This window comes from Phoenix dactylifera, chromosome 1 (assembly GCF_009389715.1).
Source record: "Phoenix dactylifera cultivar Barhee BC4 chromosome 1, palm_55x_up_171113_PBpolish2nd_filt_p, whole genome shotgun sequence".
NCBI classification, from domain to species: domain Eukaryota; kingdom Viridiplantae; phylum Streptophyta; class Magnoliopsida; order Arecales; family Arecaceae; genus Phoenix; species Phoenix dactylifera.
In genome coordinates, this window is record NC_052392.1 from 26,828,475 (window position 1) to 26,850,857 (window position 22,383).

General features: G+C 43.1%; 1 protein-coding gene across 1 annotated transcript; it reads left to right on the forward strand.

The window, feature by feature from the left end:
• The first annotated feature begins 17,557 nt into the window (after positions 1-17,557).
• LOC113463390 lies at positions 17,558-20,581 on the forward strand. The gene is made up of 2 exons (XM_039128884.1): positions 17,558-19,290; positions 19,507-20,581. Exons 1-2 carry the CDS (start codon positions 17,558-17,560, stop codon positions 20,579-20,581), a joined length of 2,808 nt encoding a protein of 935 aa, XP_038984812.1.
• The last annotated feature ends 1,802 nt before the right edge of the window (positions 20,582-22,383 follow it).

The following is a 22,383-nucleotide window of genomic DNA, read 5'->3' on the forward strand; positions in this document are numbered from 1 at the left end:
CAGGACCATCTTTTGTTTAATTTCTAATCTTTGTGATTATGTCCGCCCAGTATGTAAATCATACATTGTACAGTGATTTGTTCTTTATTTAATCAGTGAAGAGATTTTCACTTTCTATCAGTTTACTGTGTAATCCTCTGATGTCTTAGGGTTCGATCGTGCACCATATAATAGATATGGTTGTCGCCCTGCACTTTGGGAAATTATTGGGAAAGAAGGCTTTAATTTGATGTCACCATATAATGGAACACAGCTAGGCCCGACAATGCACTCTGATTCAGCCCGACCATAGCCTTAGATACTAACCTTGGGTCCAATTTGGGCTTTGACCCAACCCAGCATGACCAGCCCATTGGCACCACGCCTTTTCAGCTTATAGTGGGGTTGAAAAGGATCGAGTGCCCAAGTCATACAGAGATATAAGATGAAGGAAATTAATCATAAACTTTAACTATAATGATCTAACTAAATAAATCCATCATTATGAGTTTACTCATTTACAAAATTTAAAAATTCATCTGGTATTAGAAAGAAAAATCAACTTTCTAATTAATAACTTTGACTTTAAAACTCCAGACCCAATTCATCTAAGATTAATTATCCTGCAACTCTAAAAAAAAAAAGTAAATAGATGGTGTGCACTTTATAGCCTAGTAAGAATCCCAACACTCACAATATTATAGATAAAGTAAATTTTAAAACCAAAGTTAGCTATTGCAATTAAAAATCATAAGATCACATCTTGATTATTCAACATAGCTCATAAATCCATATAGATATGTACATATAAATGTATGTCATCAAATATATATCTCATTTATGAAAATATATCAGGCATATCATCAATCTAAAACTTTTGTTTAACATTAGTTTCATATATCTTATCTTTCATTACTATTTATATTTCAATCAATAATTATCTTTTCAATTTAGACTATATAGAGTTATGCTTTAGCCCATGATTGGCAAACCATAATCCCATACTTCAGCACGTGGCAGCACACCATAATATCCATACTTCTGCTCATGGTGGCCAACCAAGATGTTATGATTCAGCCTATGAATGGCAGTCAATAATTATCTTTTCAATTTAGACTATATACGGTCATACTTCGGCCCATGAAATTGGCAAACCATAATTTCATACTTCAGCACGTGGCAGCACACCATAATATCCATGCTTTTGCTCATGGTGGCAAACCAAGATGTCATGATTCAGCCTATGAATGGCAATCCATAATACCCACGCTTTGGCCCATGGTGGCAAGCCAAGGTGTCAAAGTTCAACCCATGACTAGCAATCCATAATGTAGCTTGTCCAAATCCTCTTTACATAATCTTACTGTCATTCAATTTTTCTAAATAAAATATAAGTCCATATTATATTTCTAGTTGAATCAAAAAAACCAGCATCATACTTGAAGCAACCGAAATCATCAATATCGAATAAATGTTTATAATAAAGAAACATATATTTATATATCCAAATCGACAATCAAATGATAATCATACTACAAACAATGCAAAACCAAAATCATCAATATACATTATAAAAATACACATATCCATAGAAGTGATTAGGAACAGGAATTCTTACTTCTATCGGTGACAAACTCAAGTACAACAAACACCGATCCACTCCTCAATCTATGAACTTGGGAGTAAAATGTTCTGCTCTATACCATCTTGCCTAGACAATTGCTCACCTATAGAGCCATTGTTCGTCATCAGAACAATTGTAAATATCCAAAATTATGGTAGAAAATTATAGAAGGATAGAATAGATGGTTGCACAATGTTAGTTAGGGACCCCTGGTCACACAACATCGGTCTATGACCCCTCGCATAGTCGACCAAAACCCGTGTAACTACATGAACCCCCATTGGTCCGTAAGGTATTATAAGAGAGAAAGAAAAAAGTGGAGAGAAAAGAGAAAAGAGAAAAGAAGAGGGAGAAAGAGTAAAGAAGAGAGAGAGAGGGGAGAGCAAGAGAGAGAAAGCAAGAGGGACAGAGAGACCCACAGTGTCTCTTCTCAAAAGAGAGAAAGGAGAGTTCTAGACTCGGGCACACCTACAATGGCAACCCACCAACAGCGGTGCCTACGGCAACATCCCATTATAGCAGTGGTCGGTCTAAGGGCAAGAAAAAGAAAAATAGAGGAGGCCCTATTCCTTGAAATCTGGTGACCAATGGCTAAATCACCGTTAAGGGTAGCCTTAGGGTTGGAAAAGTGAAGGAGAATAAGAATAAAAGATTAATACCTCAATTTCAGTGACAAATCAATAATGGCACAATGAATTTTTTCGATGAAAACTCATGGGGGAAAACTACAAAAAACTTAGAAATCGGTGGCGATGGAGGATGGCTCCAATGGTGAGATGCCAAAGAGGAGAAGGTGAGTCCTTTATAGATGGGCCCTAGAGCTCTGCCTAAATCTGACGGCCTTATTTCCGTCCGAATTGAAGGAGAGGAAGAATCCTATTAGATGTTTTCCTCTCCATCATGCGTGCAAGGCACGTGTGTGCGGCTCAACAGCCGGTCTAACCCATTATAGGCCATTTTTAGGGATTAAGAGTCCCTCATCGAACATACTCTGATAAGAGTACTTATTCGTTTTTGTTGTTTCAAGTCAGAGCTTGGTTGCGGACCATAACCCCAAACATAACCATCCATTCCAAACCTCGGCTTCGTATGATCCGAGCAGCTCACCGCCAAGTCCTCCAGCATCTCTCATCCTCGGTGCCTAGATCAAACTGGTCCTCAGCGGCAACATCCATAAATGCAAGTTTAGATGGATCAACAAATTTCAGACTCGTCCAAAAATTTCTATGCACGTCTGGAGGTTAGCTAGGCTGCTTGTTGATGGAAAAGTTTTTAGAGTCTAGCTGTTTGCATGCAGAGAGCCCCACAAATGCAGTTTGACATGGAGAAAACGACACGATATAATCTTCATCAGTTGCATTATTAAATATGTAACCACCTGCCGCCATCAAAGAGAACAAGATTCCAATGACTCAGAGTAATGTCAGCTGGAACTTTTTTCCAGGATAAGTGCAGACCAAACCCAACAAATGGTAAGCCACTGACCTCCCACTAGAAGAATTCCTTCTTTCCTATTTGCTCAGTATTTAGCATGCATAGATTAAAGAACATGGGGCCCATCTTAATCCAATTAAATTATTAGCTCATGGTGGGATGATAAGAACTGAAATTCTGTTTTGGGATTGCAGTCATTTCTATCACTTTCAGTGAGACATCCAACTTTTGAAAGACTCAAAGCTGAAAAAGCTCGCAATGCATACGGATGCTTATAATTGCATTAAAAAAAGATAGAAAAATTGAACAAGAAAGTTAACCAAGGGATGTGCTGCCTTCAAGGGGGCCCTTCAATTGGGCAAAGCATCAATTGCCGAGAAACTGAAGCTGACACTAAAACAAGTGTGGAACCATAATTAACAACACCAAGTTAAACTAATCTAGGCAATGGTCCTGTAACAAGTAGTTAAATAGTTCGCATGGTCCTGTAACAAGTAGTTAAATAGTTCGCTTCAAGAGAACTCATATTAGATCTCAAGTGCACAATTTCTCTTCCCCACAAGACTTATCTTGTTCTGCACTAATGGAACAGCCAGCATCTACATTATAAAAGATAAAACATGCAATACTTATTTACCTAACAAGTTATGCTCATAACCCAGATAGATTGCCCAAAATAAAGAGGGTCCTACCTACATCCTCAGTGCTCATTTTACCAGTACCACTAATCCTTGTTTCTAGCAAGTAGGCATGCCTATATGGTCCTTGCAGCACCAAGCCACCCATACAACCAAGATGTGCACCAAAAAAAAAAAGAAACTAACATCCATGAACAATAACTAATAGTTAAGAATTTACTATGCAATTATTCTCAAAAGGATTGACTATATGCAATCCACTAACTAGCTATTGGTTTAAGAAATAAATATGTGAAGAACCTTAGAAAGAAGGTAGGCATTAAACATATATGCACTTCATTTCAATGATTGCCATCACATTTTGTCAAACCAATTTAGACAATTATCCAATCTTACAGCATATGCATCATCCATTAAATAGATTGAATCCCTTTTCTCTTGACCTAAAGTGAGGCAATGCCAACTTATTTTGATTCAAGTAAGACTTAGGGATTCCACAACATGGTAATATGGCAGACTATGGGAAGTCCCCTATATGATGTATCATACAGAGCCCTTCATAGCATTTTTATTAAGGGAGAGTGTCTGACATTTATAAATAGGCTCAAATTCCTCTCTCCATTCACCGGAAAGAAGAGCCTTAAGATGTGGACCTTGTTAATTTTCTCGATGAAACTAGAGGTTAGATTATGCTTTGGTTAAATTGCAGACCAAGTGTGTGCAAGGTATGCATCTCATGCCTGCTAGTTCTATAGTGATTCTACTTGATTACACGGGCACCAGGTGTTACGTTATTGGCTAGAATACAGGCTTGTGTTCTATAATTGTGCTAGTTAGTCGGAAAGATTAGATCTTAAAGATCCACTAATCATGGAGTTAAATTCTTGTGATTTTTAATCAAATTATTCTTTAGTTTATGATATTCCTTGGGGATGATAAAAGTTATACCTGCATGAAAACCATAGATGATATCTTGGAGAAATCAGATTTGTTAGTGTTAGATGAAAATTAAATGCACAAAATAAACAATGGCTATTGGCTTCCATTGAGTTTTGAAACTAAAGAAGCATTTAGGACTTTGTCTGGCTGAAACATTTTGGATTCATGGTTCATCTTAGGATTCGGTCCAACCAATATTGGTGGTGGCAGCCTACTTGGCATGGGCTTGGTACTGTAAATCCGGTGTGCGCTCTTTGCTGACTTGGGACGTCTGGTTTTTGACGTGGCTCAATTTTAAGTTGGTTCGATCGATCAAATTAAATTAAGTATTAATGTTTAAACCTTGAAATAAAGGAATTTTCAAAATTTGGACCCATACTAGTGCAAGCAATCATATGCTAATAGGGACCTGTTTGAAAGTTTATTGAAATCTAGGGACTTATTTACAAAAAAATGAGTGAAAATGGGCTCGTGAATTCTTTCCATTAAGACCATCAGAAATAAAAAAAAAAAAGACTGTTATCTTGATGCTACTTATTAACCTTCACTACAGCAAAAAAAGGCTTTGGCGATGCTTTATATGATCTTTACCAATGCTATAAGCATCGATATTTTTCTTTCCGACGCTTTTAAAAGGGTCACTTATGTTAAAGTGGAGAACTAAATTACCAACGCTTTTCAAAAGCATTGACTAATATGGAAAGCTTTACCGACACTTTAAAGCGTCGGCAATAATAACTCTAACGATGCTTTAAAGCGTTGTTAAAATTATTTTTTTAAAAAATAATAAAATATAATTAATTTTTTTGGGAAAAAAATCTGTAGATAGTGATTAACATGAAATCCGTTCTCTATTACAACAACATGATTCTGCTTCTTCTAATAGCACAGGAACAACAACATAGAAACGACAACAAATGCTGAATTTATTGATTTTTTTTACGAATTACAATAGAAAATTTATTACAATATGAATAGAAAGCAAAATTACAAATTATAGTAGAATTAGAAACCCAGCTGCCAACGAAAAGGCCTTCATCTTCATCTTCATCTTGGTCTTCATCTTTTTCCTTTTCGAATCACTGAAAACCCAACTGCCAGCGAAAAGGACGAGAAGAAAAACCCAGGGCGACCAACCTTCTCTACACTAATCCAAGAAAAAAGAAACCTCAAATTTTGAAGTCGTTCTGGATCGGAAGCCTCTGGAATCGAAATCACTTGCCAGATCCATGTAAACAGGTAATAATTCAATCAAATACTAAATAGATCTAACAAACATGAAAAACCAAACGGAAAAAAAAGAACTTGCAGGCAGAGATGAAAGAAAGAAGAGAACTCACTCGACAATTCCTCGACTTGCTTCGGAGTGAGCTTGGTGGAGGACCCGCTAGCAATGTGCGTGTAGTGTAGATCACCGCATCCTTCGCTTTCTCCTCACTAAGGATCATGACAAAAACACAAAGAAGATCTCAACACCGCGAATCCAGAACCCTAACCCTAGAAATCGAAATAGGGAGAAGGGCACAAATCGGAACTTGCCGACAACTGTGGCGAGAATTCGAATGTGGAAGGCCTCGCCTCCTCCGGCACCTCGCTGGCGGCCTGGTCGAGGATCTTCGTGGGTTCCTCCGCCATTAAAACCGAGACCAAAAGAAAGAAGATGAAGACCGGAACCAAGAAGATGACATGGATCAACAGAGTGCCTTTCTCAACGGCACAAGAAGGAACTGTTCGGTTTCGACCTCAAAGGAGATTGAAATTGAATTCTATGGGTGTACCGTACCGGTACCCAGCCGATACCGGTATGGACAGTCAGAATCGGTCCGATCGGTTCAGCAGATCTTGCATTATACTAATGTTTCATAATTTTTATTTTAAAAATATTTTTTATTAATTATTATAAATTAATATTTGATTTTCAAATATATAGAAGATTGATTTTAATTTGGATTAGTATAGCACCTTACTAGGGGTGCTACTACTGCACTAACTTTTTTCAGTTCGTAGGTATGCACTAATCATCACTTGTATTTTAAATTTATTTAAATTCGGGCTTTGGTTCGTGTAGCCATAATCATACCCAAATTTAAATAAATTGCTATTAAATTAAAACAGAAAGTAGCATTCATACCCTCAAATATGATGCCATTCTTTTAGAAAATTTTTGAACATTATTTTATTTATTACTATTTTTTAATCCAAAATATATTTTTTTAATATAAAATATATATGATTGGTAAAAAATTATGAGTTCTTCGGCATTGCGATACATCATCTTTAGATTTACAGGATAGCGTAAAATCATGCCAAATCATGCCAAAATATAATATTTTGGCATGATCTCCCCGCATTTTTTCTCTTTTTTTTTGCCTATTTTATGCTTTAATAAGAAACAACCTTGGGAGAGGGAAGGGAAGAGGGATTTTTATCTCAGTGGACATGGATTGTAGATGAAGTCAGTGAAAATTTGGGCTTCTCCAATATATTTTTCTTGTGGAGGAAAAGAAGAGTGACAAGGGCTGAGGCCTTCTCTAGGCCTCCATCTATTATTAAGTATTGATTTTGCGCAATTCAAGTCGGTTCAAGTTGGTTCGGGGCCTATCCCGGCCCAACACGTCTTTCCATCCCAATTGCGTCCCAAGACCATTTAGTATGCCCCAAATTGGGCAGTTCGAGGTCGGACAACATACCTTGATGGTATAGACCAATATGGCTGCAACTTTTGCAACCCTCCCTTATCAAATTATTTTATTTCCATATTCTGCATGCATTTTATAGATAGATTAAATTGGCGGTAACACATCTTCAAATGTGGCAACCGACTGTGTCATTTTGGTGGACAAATATCTAGTTTAGGAATTTGCTTGCTGATCTGTCAGTCATAGAAAAGACTACGCAACCTTTGCCCCCAAGTGGCAGAACGTTGGCATGTCAAACTCTTTGTAAACTAATTCTGCATGCTAACTGATATAAATGATGGATTTAAGAAAAAATTAACTAAGAGGTTGTTTTCTTCTCTTTATAATTATGAACTTCATGTTCTCCCAAAATATTTTTGAAGTTTTATTTGCATAATATTTCTTCTAGGAACCTTCTTCCTGATTTCTTGCTATTATCAAGTCATAGTCCCATCATGTGTCAAAGGCTTTATGTCTCCCTACAACATTAATCTGGACCAACTTTTAATCATATAAATGCTGGGAATGTTCTGAGCACTCCAGAAGGGGTTTCCTGGGAGGCAAATTTGGGAAACATGCGCAGAGCATACATTAAGAATGCTTCTGAATCCCACTTGGATGAGAAAAAAATACATGCTCTTCATTCTTTCTTTTCCATGTGTATGGGTGGCAATTTATGACTTGTCCCACCAACCTGCCTTGCAGCCAATCTGTTTTAACAGGTTTTGGTTTGTTATAAGTGGATCTGGGTCATAAACAGGAAGATCCAACCTAATCCTTTTTTTAAATAGTTCTGACCTGTTTAATCTTTTTGACCCATTTAATAGTTGGATTGGGTTATGCCCTTTTTAACCCGTTTAAGGCCTGCTTAACACAAGCTTAACCAGATTCAGCTTATTCATTAAAATGGGTTATATAAGTTAGATTTGGTTATCTGTATAATAAAAAGAAGAGGTTCGAGTCTAGATTTGAGCTGGCAAATTTTTGACTCGGCATACTTCCGACCCAACCCAACTCAGCCCAATTGCTAGCCCTACTTGTGCATCGATACTACTGCTTGTAGAAATTAAAAAGAAAAATTTCCTTTAAATTTTCCAGACGTGAGTTGTCTTTCCAAAGCTCTTTCTCAAATTTTGTTCTTTCATTAGGAATCTAATAAATCTCATACTAAATATTTGTGAAGCGACAACAAAGACCCCGTGCCTAAAAGTAGAAGTTACATGGTAGGTCCCATGAAAAAAATATATTCACCCATTTCTGCAAAAAAAATTTTAATAAAACACAAAGGAAACAAGTGGAGAAAGAGATTTTTTTTTTTGTTTCTGTTGAAGTTATTTAAGGTGAAGGATATTAGATACATATTTTAATGTTTTCCTAAACTTTGCAATACATATTTCTTGTTTCCAATTCCAAATATATGAACAATTTCTATATTTTTATATAAACAATTTCCATTTCCCCATTATAAAAATCCTTATTAATTGTTTCCAACTCCCATTTCTCGTATGGTTTCTCACACTTGTTTCCTAAACTGGCAACTATTTTTTAACATCTCTATATGGATAATCTTATATAATTTTTATTCTAGATTGCTGCCATATGGAAATTAACCTAATCAAACCTATTCGCAGATATTCCCCTATGTCTTTTTTTTTTTTTTTTTCATCTTCCTTTCCAGGAAGCACCATGCGGTGATTTAACCACTCATATATTCTGCCACTTGTGTGCCATTTGTCAAGAATACAGGGAGATCCGGGAGAGGTCAGATGGCTCCATGCCTACTGTGACTGCTCCTGCGGTCGAGACTATGAGTTGGATCCCCAGGATTTATCTGCAATTGTAGAATGTCAGTTGGCATGCCTCTTGCTACTTTTGATTCGTGAATATATTGCTTTGCATTTTCATGCAACATGGCTTGTATCTGGGCGAGGAAATCAAAATTTCAAAATTTTCACTAAAAGAGTACTTATAAATATTGAACCAAACCGTTCTTCGGTTTGTGCAGATGGGTCTTGTGGCTTTGCCTTTGACCTGAGAACATTTATGTAAAACATTTTGAAATATAAGCTGTATGAATGATTTGTTTTGACATTTTGTATGACAATTTTAAAGAACCAGTAAAAGATCCATGGATCATACAAATGGTTTCTGATGTAGAAACCTGTAAACAATATTAAAGAAAAGGAAAATTGAGAACCAAAACTGAGGGAAACATGAGTGCGTTGCAGGGGCGACCCAATGCATTTGGGGGTCTAAGGTGAACTCACTAAGAGAGGTCTTTTTTAAAAAAAATAATAAAAAAATTTTAATAAGTGTAAAATATTTTAAAAATAATAGTATGAAACAAAACAATTAAGACAATCATTAGAAACAAAACAATTAAAACAATCACTACAAACAAATCAAAATATAAGAGAGTTAAAAATGATAAAATCCGAAATGTCAAGAGAAGCGGTGTCGAACTTGATGACGAACTCAAGTCCTAACAAGCGGTGCCGAACTCGACAATGAAAAGTGGTGTCGGAGCTACTGTCAATTTTAATGGGGACTCTAGACATAAAAAGCTACTGTCAATTTTTAAGAATAAGCATAAAGTTATACCCAAAACAATAGACAATGAAATATGCAAAAAATCATGCTTATATTAAATTCAAAATTTTGCTCATTTAATTATAAAGATTCCAACTTCCTACTCTTTCTTTCTTCAAACCATACCTGACCCACTTCATAAACCCACTCAAACTACAATCCACACAAGCACACTGTTCGCGAAGATAAAAACCAGAAGCTAGTAATATCTAAAAGGACCTCATCCCAAATAGATGAAATACGAAAAAAAATCTAAAACAAGTTTTAAATTAATTTGAGAACCACGTTTCTAGACTCTAGTCACATGATGAATCCAGTCGGTTCATCATCCAGACATACCACTGCACGAAATAAAAGGCAGAATCTTGAAAGAAAATGCCTGAACAGTCTGGAAGGATTGATAATTTAATTCCAAGAGACGAGAGACCAGCTTTTCTATACTCTAGCCCCAATTCTCAAAAACCCAGTCAGGCTATTATCCAAACACACTAAATACTTAGAAATTCAGAGTGAAATAGACAACCACGAAAGGCGGAAGCTCACCTGGAGGCTGGAGAGGGTGGAGCCGCGGAGGGCCGAGAAGAGACGCCGTCCCGCCGCCTCCCTGAATCCTGATCCTTTGTCACTCTCTTCGGCCGAGTGCCGACGGCGGCCGACGGGGAGGAGTGAGAAGAGAGAAGTGAGAACGGGCGAAGGACGGAAGAACAAAGAAAGCAGTAGCTGTTTACCCAAATAGTGGTGAAGTATGGGAATGGGATGGTAGAGGCGTAGAGCCAAGCGATGGCTGGTGAGTAAAAGTTTCTTTTGTTAGTCTTTTTGTCTCTTGACCTTAACTGCAATGTAGTAAACAATCTCTAGGAATAATGTGGAGAGGGCTTTGGTGGTTTATGTTTGATCTTCTTCGGAAGGATGGAAGAACTAAAGAGGTCCGGAGGAAGGAAGAACCGAAGAAGAAGAGTTTATAAGTTAGAACTTTAGATGGATTGGCCGCTCTGGTACTCCGTCCTCTAGACGACTACGGCAGATAGAGAAGACAAGCTATGGTCCTGTGGGCTATGGACAACTGGATGGAGAAGGCATCTTGTCCCATAAGCCGTAACCCCGTTGTCTGTTGGCCATGCCTGGAGGCTAGATCGTAGGCAGCAGGCAGCCATGCTGGAGCTGCTCGTAGCCTCGTAGGCAGTAGCGTGTTCCGAGTTCAGACTTCGGCTTCGGCGATCCCAGTCTCCCGGAGGCCTTTCTTTGGGCCAAGGCCTTAGGCAACCGCCTCGGTCGCCTAAGGCCTTAGTGTTGCCCAGAGATGGTCACCCAAGAGGGGGGTGAATTGGGTGTTTTAAAACTTTTTAGCTAATTTAAAAATAAAACACACAAATATATGAACTAAAGCAAAGATAAAGCGATAAGAAGAGACAACCACAAACACACGGTTTTATAGTGGTTCAGAGCCTTCACCGCTCCTACATCCACTCCCCAAAGCGCCTTTGGGAATTTCCACTATAATCCAAGATTACAGTACGGTAGTTTTGCGAGTTCACTACCCAACTCGTTGTTTTACACCGGGCTCACAACAAACCCAAAACCCCCAATTTCTCTTAGGCTTGGGACGCCCTTTCCCTTGTTCCAAGTTCCTTGACTGGAACAAGCACCACAATAAAAGAGTGTACAAAAGGATATAAAAGCTCTAGAAAGCAAATATAGCACTTATGAACAATGAAACCCGGAAGAATCTTTTTGCCGTTGGAAGCATGGGAGATGTTGATTCTTCCGATGTGGGACGCGTAGGGTTGGGTGTGAGCTTTGAATCCCGAGCACACGAGAGTGGTTGAGCTTGAAATCGCTTGGGAGACTTGAAAGCACTTGATTTCCTTTCTTGAATGCACTCACTCCCTTGAGCTTTTCTTTCTAACTTCTCTCTTGAATGATTTTGCTTTTGGTTGGTGAAGAGTTGTTGAGAAGCACTTAAGAGCTCCCTTTGTCACTCTCTTCGGCCGAGTGCCGACGGTGGCCGACGGGGAGGAGTGAGAAGAGAGAAGTGAGAACGGGCGAAGGACGGAAGAACAAAGAAAGCAGTAGCTGTTTACCCAAATAGTGGTGAAGTATGGGAATGGGATGGTAGAGGCGTAGAGCCAAGCGATGGCTGGTGAGTAAAAGTTTCTTTTGTTAGTCTTTTTGTCTCTTGACCTTAACTGCAATGTAGTAAACAATCTCTAGGAATAATGTGGAGAGGGCTTTGGTGGTTTATGTTTGATCTTCTTCGGAAGGATGGAAGAACTAAAGAGGTCCGGAGGAAGGAAGAACCGAAGAAGAAGAGTTTATAAGTTAGAACTTTAGATGGATTGGCCGCTCTGGTACTCCGTCCTCTAGACGACTACGGCAGATAGAGAAGACAAGCTATGGTCCTGTGGGCTATGGACAACTGGATGGAGAAGGCATCTTGTCCCATAAGCCGTAACCCCGTTGTCTGTTGGCCATGCCTGGAGGCTAGATCGTAGGCAGCAGGCAGCCATGCTGGAGCTGCTCGTAGCCTCGTAGGCAGTAGCGTGTTCCGAGTTCAGACTTCGGCTTCGGCGATCCCAGTCTCCCGGAGGCCTTTCTTTGGGCCAAGGCCTTAGGCAACCGCCTCGGTCGCCTAAGGCCTTAGTGTTGCCCAGAGATGGTCACCCAAGAGGGGGGTGAATTGGGTGTTTTAAAACTTTTTAGCTAATTTAAAAATAAAACACACAAATATATGAACTAAAGCAAAGATAAAGCGATAAGAAGAGACAACCACAAACACACGGTTTTATAGTGGTTCGGAGCCTTCACCGCTCCTACATCCACTCCCCAAAGCGCCTTTGGGAATTTCCACTATAATCCAAGATTACAGTACGGTAGTTTTGCGAGTTCACTACCCAACTCGTTGTTTTACACCGGGCTCACAACAAACCCAAAACCCCCAATTTCTCTTAGGCTTGGGACGCCCTTTCCCTTGTTCCAAGTTCTTTGACTGGAACAAGCACCACAATAAAAGAGTGTACAAAAGGATATAAAAGCTCTAGAAAGCAAATATAGCACTTATGAACAATGAAACCCGGAAGAATCTTTTTGCCGTTGGAAGCATGGGAGATGTTGATTCTTCCGATGTGGGACGCGTAGGGTTGGGTGTGAGCTTTGAATCTCGAGCACACGAGAGTGGTTGAGCTTGAAATCGCTTGGGAGACTTGAAAGCACTTGATTTCCTTTCTTGAATGCACTCACTCCCTTGAGCTTTTCTTTCTAACTTCTCTCTTGAATGATTTTGCTTTTGGTTGGTGAAGAGTTGTTGAGAAGCACTTAAGAGCTCCCTTTTATAGCCCAAAAAGCAAATATAGCCGTTAGAGATAAAGTAGAGAAGATTTGAAATTCAAATCAAACCTGAAAAGCTGTCAGTCGCATCCCAGGCGCTCCGGGGACGTCTCCGCTACAGCGAGAGACGTCTCGCTTATAGGATTTTACTTTTTACTTTATCTGGGGTCGACTCGGCACTTTACGGGGACGTCTCGGCGTGTTAGCGCTTTTTGAGTGGGGACGACTCCGCTGCTTTGGGGACGACTCCGCTTCTTTATCTCCGAAAATCATGTCCTCTGGAATTCCCTGAGAGAGTCGACTCCGCTCTTTCAGGGAACGTCTCCGCTTGTCTGCACTTTATGCGTGGGGACGACTCCGCTTTCTCAGGGTCGACTCCGCTTCCTTATCACCGAAAAACCATTCTCTGAAAAACCCTGAGAGAGCCGTCTCCGCCATCTTGGGGACGACTCGGGAAGTCTCCTTTTTGCTTGCGGGGACGACTCCGCGTACAGCGGGGACGTCTCGCGCATATCCCTTGAAAAGCGTCTTTCTGCCGCCACTGAGAGAGTCGACTCCGCTACTGAGAGAGTCGACTCCGCTAACGCGGGGACGACTCGACAGGAGCCGGGGACGTCTCCAAGTGTGCCAGTTCTTCCTGTTTGTGCCAGAGACGTCTCTGAAACTATCAGGAGACGTCTCGGCTGTCCCTGAACTTTTTCTTTAGCTCAAAATATTCTTCAATAAATTCATAAAAATTATGGGAACTTGCCTAGACATTTCTTAACAATATTCTAAATAAAACACATGAATTTCTCAATTGAATTGTTAAGATATAATGGAATTTTACTCTAGTGTTTTGTATTCATCAAAATCCATTAGGGGGTTAACACTTAGGCCACCGCCTCGGTCGCCTAAGGCTTGAGCTGGCCCTGGTGCGTTGTGATGTGTGGGTGTATGTGCGTGCATGCTGCATCCATGCAACGTGCGTATGCATGTCAGTGCGCATGTGTGAGTTGTGTGAGTGCTCATGTTTGCGCTTGCTTGGTGGGTGGGTGGATGTGTGTTTGCTCGCATGCTTGTGTGTGCATGCGTGCATGTGCATCCAACTTTTGCAGTTAACAACCTTAGAGTTCTTTAGCAAAAAAAAAAAAAGAAAAAAGAAAAAACAACCTGAGAGTTGAGAGGCCTTTCAGATAATTTGTTTTGTTCTTACTGCCATAGTTGCTAAACATGGTTTTGCCTCGTGTAATGTTCAAACTTGAAGCACCAGTAATATTGGTTTATGATTGCTGGCTCTTGGAGAGTGGTGACTTGCTTGCAAACGTCGACTAATGAGTACTTCAGGTGTAATATGTAATGTCCGGGCCCAATACAGACTGGGCCCAATACTGTAGGGCCCAGTAGGAAAGTATTGGGCCATGGTGAAGGGTTAGCAGGCCTTGTAGGCCTAGGAGGAGCAGACGGCCATCTTCCCCGAGGGCTGAAAGGATAGGACCACCAGATGGCCAATGGAGAGAACCCCACAGGCATGCACAACCAGAGCCCGCCACCTCCTCCTCCTTGGCAGCTGAGCCTTGAGCTGGCCTGAAGAGGGGGGGCAGCTGGTGGCTCCCGGAGCTCTGAGGAAGGAGAGGATGCCACCTCTCCTTGGGGTCAAATCCTAAGCCAAGCTTTTTATAGCCCTAAAGCCTGCTAACCCCTGATCTTGGATATACCCTCCTAAGCCTCTAACCTTTTGTAATTCCTGTACCAGAGGGCTAGGCCCTGGAGCTGGAGGTAGAAGGCACCCCGCAGCCCTAGGAGAGGAAGGAGGCACTGTGTACCGGTGACACCGCACTACTCCGACCGACCACAACAAGGTAAGAACCACTATAAATAGGACTTAGGTGAGAAAAGAGTGGGGAAACCCCCCTCTGTGGGGGTGTTCTCCTCTTAGTTCCATCTGTGAAGCAGGGGGGAGGAGACCGGCTCAGAGAAGACCGGCACAAAAAAAAAAAGAGAGAACCCCGGGCCAGACCCACAGGCCGTGGGCCGGCCTGAGAACGGCCCAAGCCTGAGCCCAACACCACCCGGGCCGAGCCCAGCCGGACTCGGCCTACGGGTGACAGGCCCCGGCTGTGGCTACCCTAGGGCAGAGGGGCAGCCAAGGGCCGCCGGGTCTGCCGTGCCGGCGACCGAAGCGGTCTCAAGGCCGCCAGCCTCAGCCCCACCTCTCCGCCGGCCGAGAGGTGGTGGCGTGACTTCCACGAGAAGAAGGAAAAAAATATAAAATATAAAATACTTACCTCGGGCCACGGCCTTACCTAGCCGTGGTCGGAGCCGGTGAAGACCCCCGGAGAAGGTCCAGCCTCGACCTCACCTCCCGACCTTCCCCCTCTTCTCCGGCATTACTTCTGAGAAGGGGAGAAAGGGGACCGCCTCCCGCCGCCGCTGCCCCGAGGGAGGAGCCCCACTTCGGCCGGTGGATCGGAGGGCGGTCCATCTCTCCGGTTGCCGGCGAAGGAGGGGGATGAGCCGGAAGACGAAAGGGAGCCGGAGGAAGGGGGAGATGGAGAGACACGGGCGAAGAAGGGGGGGGCGAAGCCTCTGGAAGCTCCCAGAAAGGAGAAAAAAAAAGGGCGGCCTTAACGGGTCTGCCAAGCGGGTCGGATCCGAGTCCGAATCCGAAACCCGTTAGGCCCAAATAATTTAAATTAGCCGGGTTGAATCCAAGTGGACCCGAATTCTAAATTGGGCTAACCTTAATTTAGGTTAAGCATAGGTTCAGTTGGGTCCGCACCCAATTCAAATTAAATTAATTTACTGGGCTCGGGCTGGCCTTAGACCGAACCCAAAGCTGGACCGACTCTAATTAAGCTAAGTGCAGAGGACCTAATTGGTCCCTGCAGGCCAATTAAACTGGAATATAAGCCCAGTTAAATTGGGCTAAGTCTGGACAGGCCCAAACTGCAAATTGGGTCAAATCCGAACCGGATTAAGCCCAGATAGACTTGGGTCCGAACCCAATTAAGCTGGGTTAGTTCCAACAGACCCAATTGAATATAGATCAGGCCCAATTTAAGCCCAATTATGTTGGTAGAAAGCCAAATTGGCTAGAAAAAGGATGGACCTAACCACAAACCCGACCCAACCCTTTCATTAAAGGCCCAATTAGGCCTTGTAAACCCAAAGGCTTCAAGTTGGGTGAATTGAACTGGGCTAAAATCCTTGGTTGGGATACAAACAAGTCCATAGTAAGATGAACGAAATTTATGTTAATTAGAGGATAATGTGGGTCTTGCAATGTGATTTAGGAATCAAAGACCCATCGTCCGGACCCAAGGAATTGGAATACTACTTATTGTAAGTAACCTGTTCTAATCATGTTATGGATCATGTCATGTTTCCTAAGCATTTTTTTTAAAGTATATATGTTTCATGCATAATATGTTACGATGCATAAGTAACTTGCCTGATCTCATAAGCTATGGCCATGTATGCAACATGATTATGCTGATATTTTAATCATGCATGTAAGTTTGTATAATCTTAGCTAGCCAAGAGGCACTATAATGGGCTCAAAGATGCTACTGATCCAATGCAACTGAGCTGGCCTTGCTAGTGGCCGAGAATGACTTAGCTGGCCTTGCTAGTGGCCGAGAATGACTAGCTGGCCCCGCCAGTGGCCGAATGGACTTCGCAGTAGCATCCGAGAGAATGGACCACGGCATGCCGGGGCACGGTTAGATATGCATATTTTGTGAAAATTTTTGTGACTTGCAATACTGCTTTGCTTAATTTGCTCACATATTATGCCATGATAATTGTTAGATAAACATGCATGTCAGCTTCTCAAGCCCTGATAAACATGTTTAGCCGACTAGTTGATCCGGTAGGATTATGCAGGATTACTTACTAAGCCGTGTAGCTCACGTCTGTTTATTTTTCATTTTCTTTCAGATCCTCACCAGTGACCGCCATCAGATATATTTTTATTTTGTTACAGAGCTTCGTTATTTTTGGAGAAGCTTATATACTTTTGTACATTTGAACAGCATAGAAGTTCTGTATTTTTGGTATCAAACTTCAAGGTTGTACTGCAAATATTTTAATTTATGAAAGTTTTAATCCTATTGGCTACCTGTTACCCTTGTATGAGGCTGCGTGCTACTGTGGGCGATAGTCGGCAATAGCACGGCCGTGTCACGGATCCGGATCTGGGGCGTGACATCTTGTGGTATCAGAGCCTTAGGTTAAATAATAGAATAACCATAAAATATCTGAGGAAATGGGTAGTTAAGAATGTCACCGTCATGAAAAATGCTATAATATGCTAGTTTATCATAATCTCACTTTAAAAATTTTGACTGCTAGGCGATCATTTGAAAGACATGGACGACGACAGGAGACCACCCTCCCCGGAGCCCAGCGAGCAGTCAGTTCTCCCGGATACTCCACGGTCTGCAGCAGGTCAGGCAGGCCTAGCCGGAGTATATCAGCTCATGGCACAAGTGCTGCAACAGCAACAGATGATGCAGCTGGCCGCTATGCCTTCGGCAGACTCCTGCTACGAGAGGTTCCGCCGACTGAACCCCCCAACCTTTGAGGGTGGGCCTGACCCCATGGCGGCAGAAGCATGGATCCGGGAGATGGAGAAGATGTTCCGAGCCCTCCACTTTTCCGATGAGGTGACGGTCCGGCTGGCGATCTCTATGCTGAAAGGGAACGCCGAGTACTGGTGGACGGCCATGGAGACGGCTTATGCCATCGACGGACTCACCTGGAGGGACTTCAAGAGGCTGTCTTACAACCAATATTTTCCGGACTCAGTCCACCAGGCAAAGCAGAATGAATTCTTGGCGCTGACCCAGACCGACCAGATGTCTGTTCTGGAGTACGCCAATAAATTCAACGAGCTGGGACGATTTTGCCCCCAGTTCATGGAGGAGGAGAGAAGTAAGGTAAACAGGTTCGAGCAGGCATTGAGGTACGGAATTTGGTCCCGAATATCCTCCCATCTATTCTCGAGCTACCGGGATGTACTGGACCGAGCCTTGAAGGTTGAGGCCGACCTGATGCGGTCCAAGAGAGAGAGGGAGGACATGAAGAGGACCCGATCGTCGGGAGCACAGAGTAGTGGGTCCGGAGGCAGCAAGGGGTCTGTGCCCAAGAAGAGACAGAGCAGAGGCTGCCCCACCTGTGGCAAAAACCACAATGGTACCTGCTTGAAGAAGACCGGGGGTTGTTTTTCTTGCAGGCAGACAGGACACATCGCCCGCGACTGCCCGAGTCGGAAGAAGGACGAGCCCAGACATACTGCACCGGAGGACCAGAGATCGAGGGGTAACCCTCGGGTTTTCGCACTGACTCGACAGGATGCCAGTGCTAGCGATCAGGTGGTGACAGGTACACTTCTGGTCAACTCAGCCCCTGCCCTCACTCTATTTGATTCTGGTTCTACGCATTCTTTCGTGTCAGTTAGCTTTTCCAGACAATTACATAGCATACCTGAGAAATTAGTGGAACCATGGCATGTTGCTACACCCCTTCAGAAAACCGTAATTATTGACACTAAATATAGAGACTGCATAACTCAGATAGGGGAAAGAGAGTTAGAGACAAATCTTCTGCAGCTTGACATGCAAGATTTCGATATTATTTTGGGCATGGATTGGATGTCTCAGTACCATGCTCATATTGACTGTTATCATAAAAGGGTGGTATTTCAGATACCTGGAGAGCAAGAATTTTTCTTTCAGGGCGACATACCCCTTCCGGGTGCTCCTACACTGCACTTTATTTCCGCTTTGAAAGCTGGAAAGGCTCTGAAAAAAGGGTGTATGGCCTATCTGGCCTGTGTAACGGATACTCAAAAAGAGATCAAACTGGAAGACATTCCAGTAGTTAGAGAATATCCGGATGTCTTTCCGGAGGAATTACCGGGATTACCCCCAGACCGAGAGATCGAATTCGCTATCGACCTCGCACCAGGAGAGGGGCCAGTCTCCAAGGCTCTTTATCGGATGGCCCCTACTGAGTTAAGGGAATTGAAGATACAACTACAAGAACTCCTGGACAAAAAGTTCATCCAGCCCAGTGCGTCGCCATGGGGAGCTCCTGTCCTGTTTGTGAAAAAGAAAGACGGGAGTATGCGGCTATGCATCGATTACCGGGAATTGAACAAGATAACCATAAAGAACAAATATCCCCTACCCCGGATCGATGACCTGTTTGATCAGCTGCAGGGCGCCCAAGTCTTCTCCAAGATAGATTTGCGGTCAAGTTACCATCAGTTGAAGATTAAAGCTGATGATGTGCCAAAAACTGCATTTCGAACCAGGTATGGGCACTATGAATTTCTGGTTATGCCTTTTGGACTGATCAATGCTCCAGCTGCATTTATGGACTTGATGAATAGAGTCTTTAGGCAATATTTGGATCAGTTTGTGATAGTTTTTTTCGACGACATTCTAACCTACTCAAGGAGCAGAAAGGAGAATGAAGACCATTTGAGGGTGGTGCTACAAACCCTTCGAGAGAAAAGGCTGTACGCCAAGCTGAACAAATGTGAGTTCTGGCTGGACAGTGTAGCGTTTCTCGGCCATGTGGTCTCCAAGGAAGGAGTGTCAGTGGACCCCAAGAAGATAGAAGCGATGGTGGACTGGCCTCGTCCTACCAACGCCAAAGAAATTAGAAGCTTCTTGGGATTAGCCGGGTATTACCGGCGATTTGTAGAAGGATTCTCCAAAATAGCTACTCCCTTGACCCATTTGACTAAGAAACGAGCCAAGTTTATCTGGGACGACAAGTGTGAGAGAAACTTTCAGGAGCTTAAACAAAGGTTAGTTTCTACCCCAATTTTAACATTGCCGTCCTTAACTGGAGAATTTACCATCTATAGTGATGCTTCCAAGAACGGGCTAGGCTGTGTGTTGATGCAAGATGGTAAGGTGGTAGCCTATGCCTCGAGACAGCTGAAACCCTATAAACAGAATTACCCGACACATGACCTGGAGCTGGCCGTAGTGGTGTTCGCCTTGAAACTTTGGAGACATTATTTGTATGGCGAACACTGTGAGGTGTACACCGACCACAAGAGCCTAAAGTATATATTCACCCAGAAGGAATTGAATATGAGGCAAAGAAGGTGGTTGGAACTCCTGAAGGATTATGACCTGAGTATTAAGTACCACCCAGGGAAGGCCAACGTGGTGGCTGATGCCCTAAGCAGCAAGTCAGTAGTGGGCCCCGCCGCATTACTCACCACTCAACCACAGATTCAGAAGGATCTCGATAAACTGCGGGTTGAGATGGTTACCCGAACTGCAAGAAGTCTGCTGGCCACTTTGAGTATACAACCAACATTGATCGACAGAATAAAAGTTGCCCAGCAGTCTGATGAGCACACCTGTTAGCTCAAGAATGAAGTGGAGAAGGGGTTACGACCCGAGCTCCAAATCCACCCAGATGGCACCTTGAGGTTTGGCCACCGATTGTGTGTTCCGGCAGATGTTGACCTAAAGAGGAAAATCATGGAAGAGGCCCACCAATCCCGTTTCTCTATTCACCCGGGCAGTACTAAAATGTACCGAGACCTTCGGGAACATTACTGGTAGAAGGGGATGAAGAGAGAGATAGCTGAGTTTGTGGCCCGATGTTTGACCTGTCAGCTAGTAAAAGCAGAGCACCAGATGCCGGCAGGGTTACTAGAACCAATAGAAATCCCAGAATGGAAGTGGGAACACATCACGATGGATTTTGTTACAGGACTCCCCAAAACGGTAAGAAAGAATGATGCAGTGTGGGTGATTGTTGATCGCCTCACAAAATCGGCTAATTTTCTACCTTTCAGAATTGGAACCCCTTTGGACAAACTGGCCCAATTATACATCAACGAGATTGTACGCCTGCACGGAGTACCAGTAAGCATCATTTCAGATCGCGACCCCCGATTCGTATCCAGATTCTGGGAAAGCTTTCAAAGGGCTATGGATACCGGACTGAGGCTCAGTACAGCATACCACCCCCAGAGTGATGGCCAGTCAGAGCGGACAATCCAAAATCTGAAAGACATGCTGAGGGCATGCACGGTGGACCTAGATGGAAATTGGGATAGTCATATACCACTGGTGGAATTTGCTTATAACAATAGTTACCAATCCAGCATCCAGATGGCTCCATACGAAGCTCTCTATGGGAGAAAATGCTGATCCCCCTTACATTGGGATGATGTCGGGGAGCGAAAAATGTTGGGCCCCGAACTGGTCCAGCACACTAGAGACAAAGTACTCTTAATTAAGCAAAGGCTTCAGGCCGCCCAAGACAGACAGAAAAGATGGGCTGACAGAGAAAGAAGGGCCTTGGAATTTTTGGAGGGGAACTTTGTCTTCCTAAAAATTTCTCCATCGAAGGGTATTACCCGATTCGGAAGACACGGCAAGTTAAGTCCTCGCTACATTGGCCCATTCGAGATTCTTGCCAGAATAGGCAAGGTTGCCTACAAGTTGGCCCTACCCCCAGAGCTATCAGGTGTACACGACGTCTTCCATGTCTCTCTATTATGAAGGTATGTTCCGGATCCCAGCCATGTGGTGCCACATGAGCCTCTGCAATTAAATAAAGATTTAACCTATGAGGAGGCTCCCCTGTGCATTTTCGACAGAAAAGAACAAATCCTCCGAAGGCGCACCATCCCCTATGTAAAAGTCCAATGGACCAATCACACTGAAAGGGAGGCTACCTGGAAATTGGAGGAAGAGATGCGACAATGTTACCCTCAGCTCTTCGAGAACCAAGGTATGTTTAATTTTGAGGACGAAATTTAATTAAGGGGGGAAGGATGTTCCGGGCCCAATACAGACTGGGCCCAATACTGTAGGGCCCAGTAGAAAAGTATTGGGCCAGGGTGAAGGGTTAGCAGGCCTTGTAGGCCTAGGAGGAGCAGACGGCCATCTTCCCCGAGGGCTGAAAGGACAGGACCACCAGATGGCCAACAGAGAGACCCCCACAGGCATGCACAACCAGAGCCCGCCACCTCCTCCTCCTCGGCAGCTGAGCCTTGAGCTGGCCTGAAGAGGGGGGGCAGCTGGTGGCTCCCGGAGCTCTGAGGAAGGAGAGGATGCCACCTCTCCTTGGGGTCAAATCCTAAGCCAAGCTTTTTATAGCCCTAAAGCCTGCTAACCCCTAATCTTGGATATACCCTCCTAAGCCTCTAACC

Coding starts and splice junctions, on each gene's coding strand:
- LOC113463390 (XM_039128884.1), top strand. CDS start 17,558: ATGGACGACGACAGGAGACCACCCTCCCCGGAGCCCAGCGAGCAGTCA. Junction 19,291..19,506: donor CCATGGGGAGCTCCTGTCCT/GTTTGTGAAAAA, acceptor ATTTCGAACCAG/GTATGGGCACTATGAATTTC.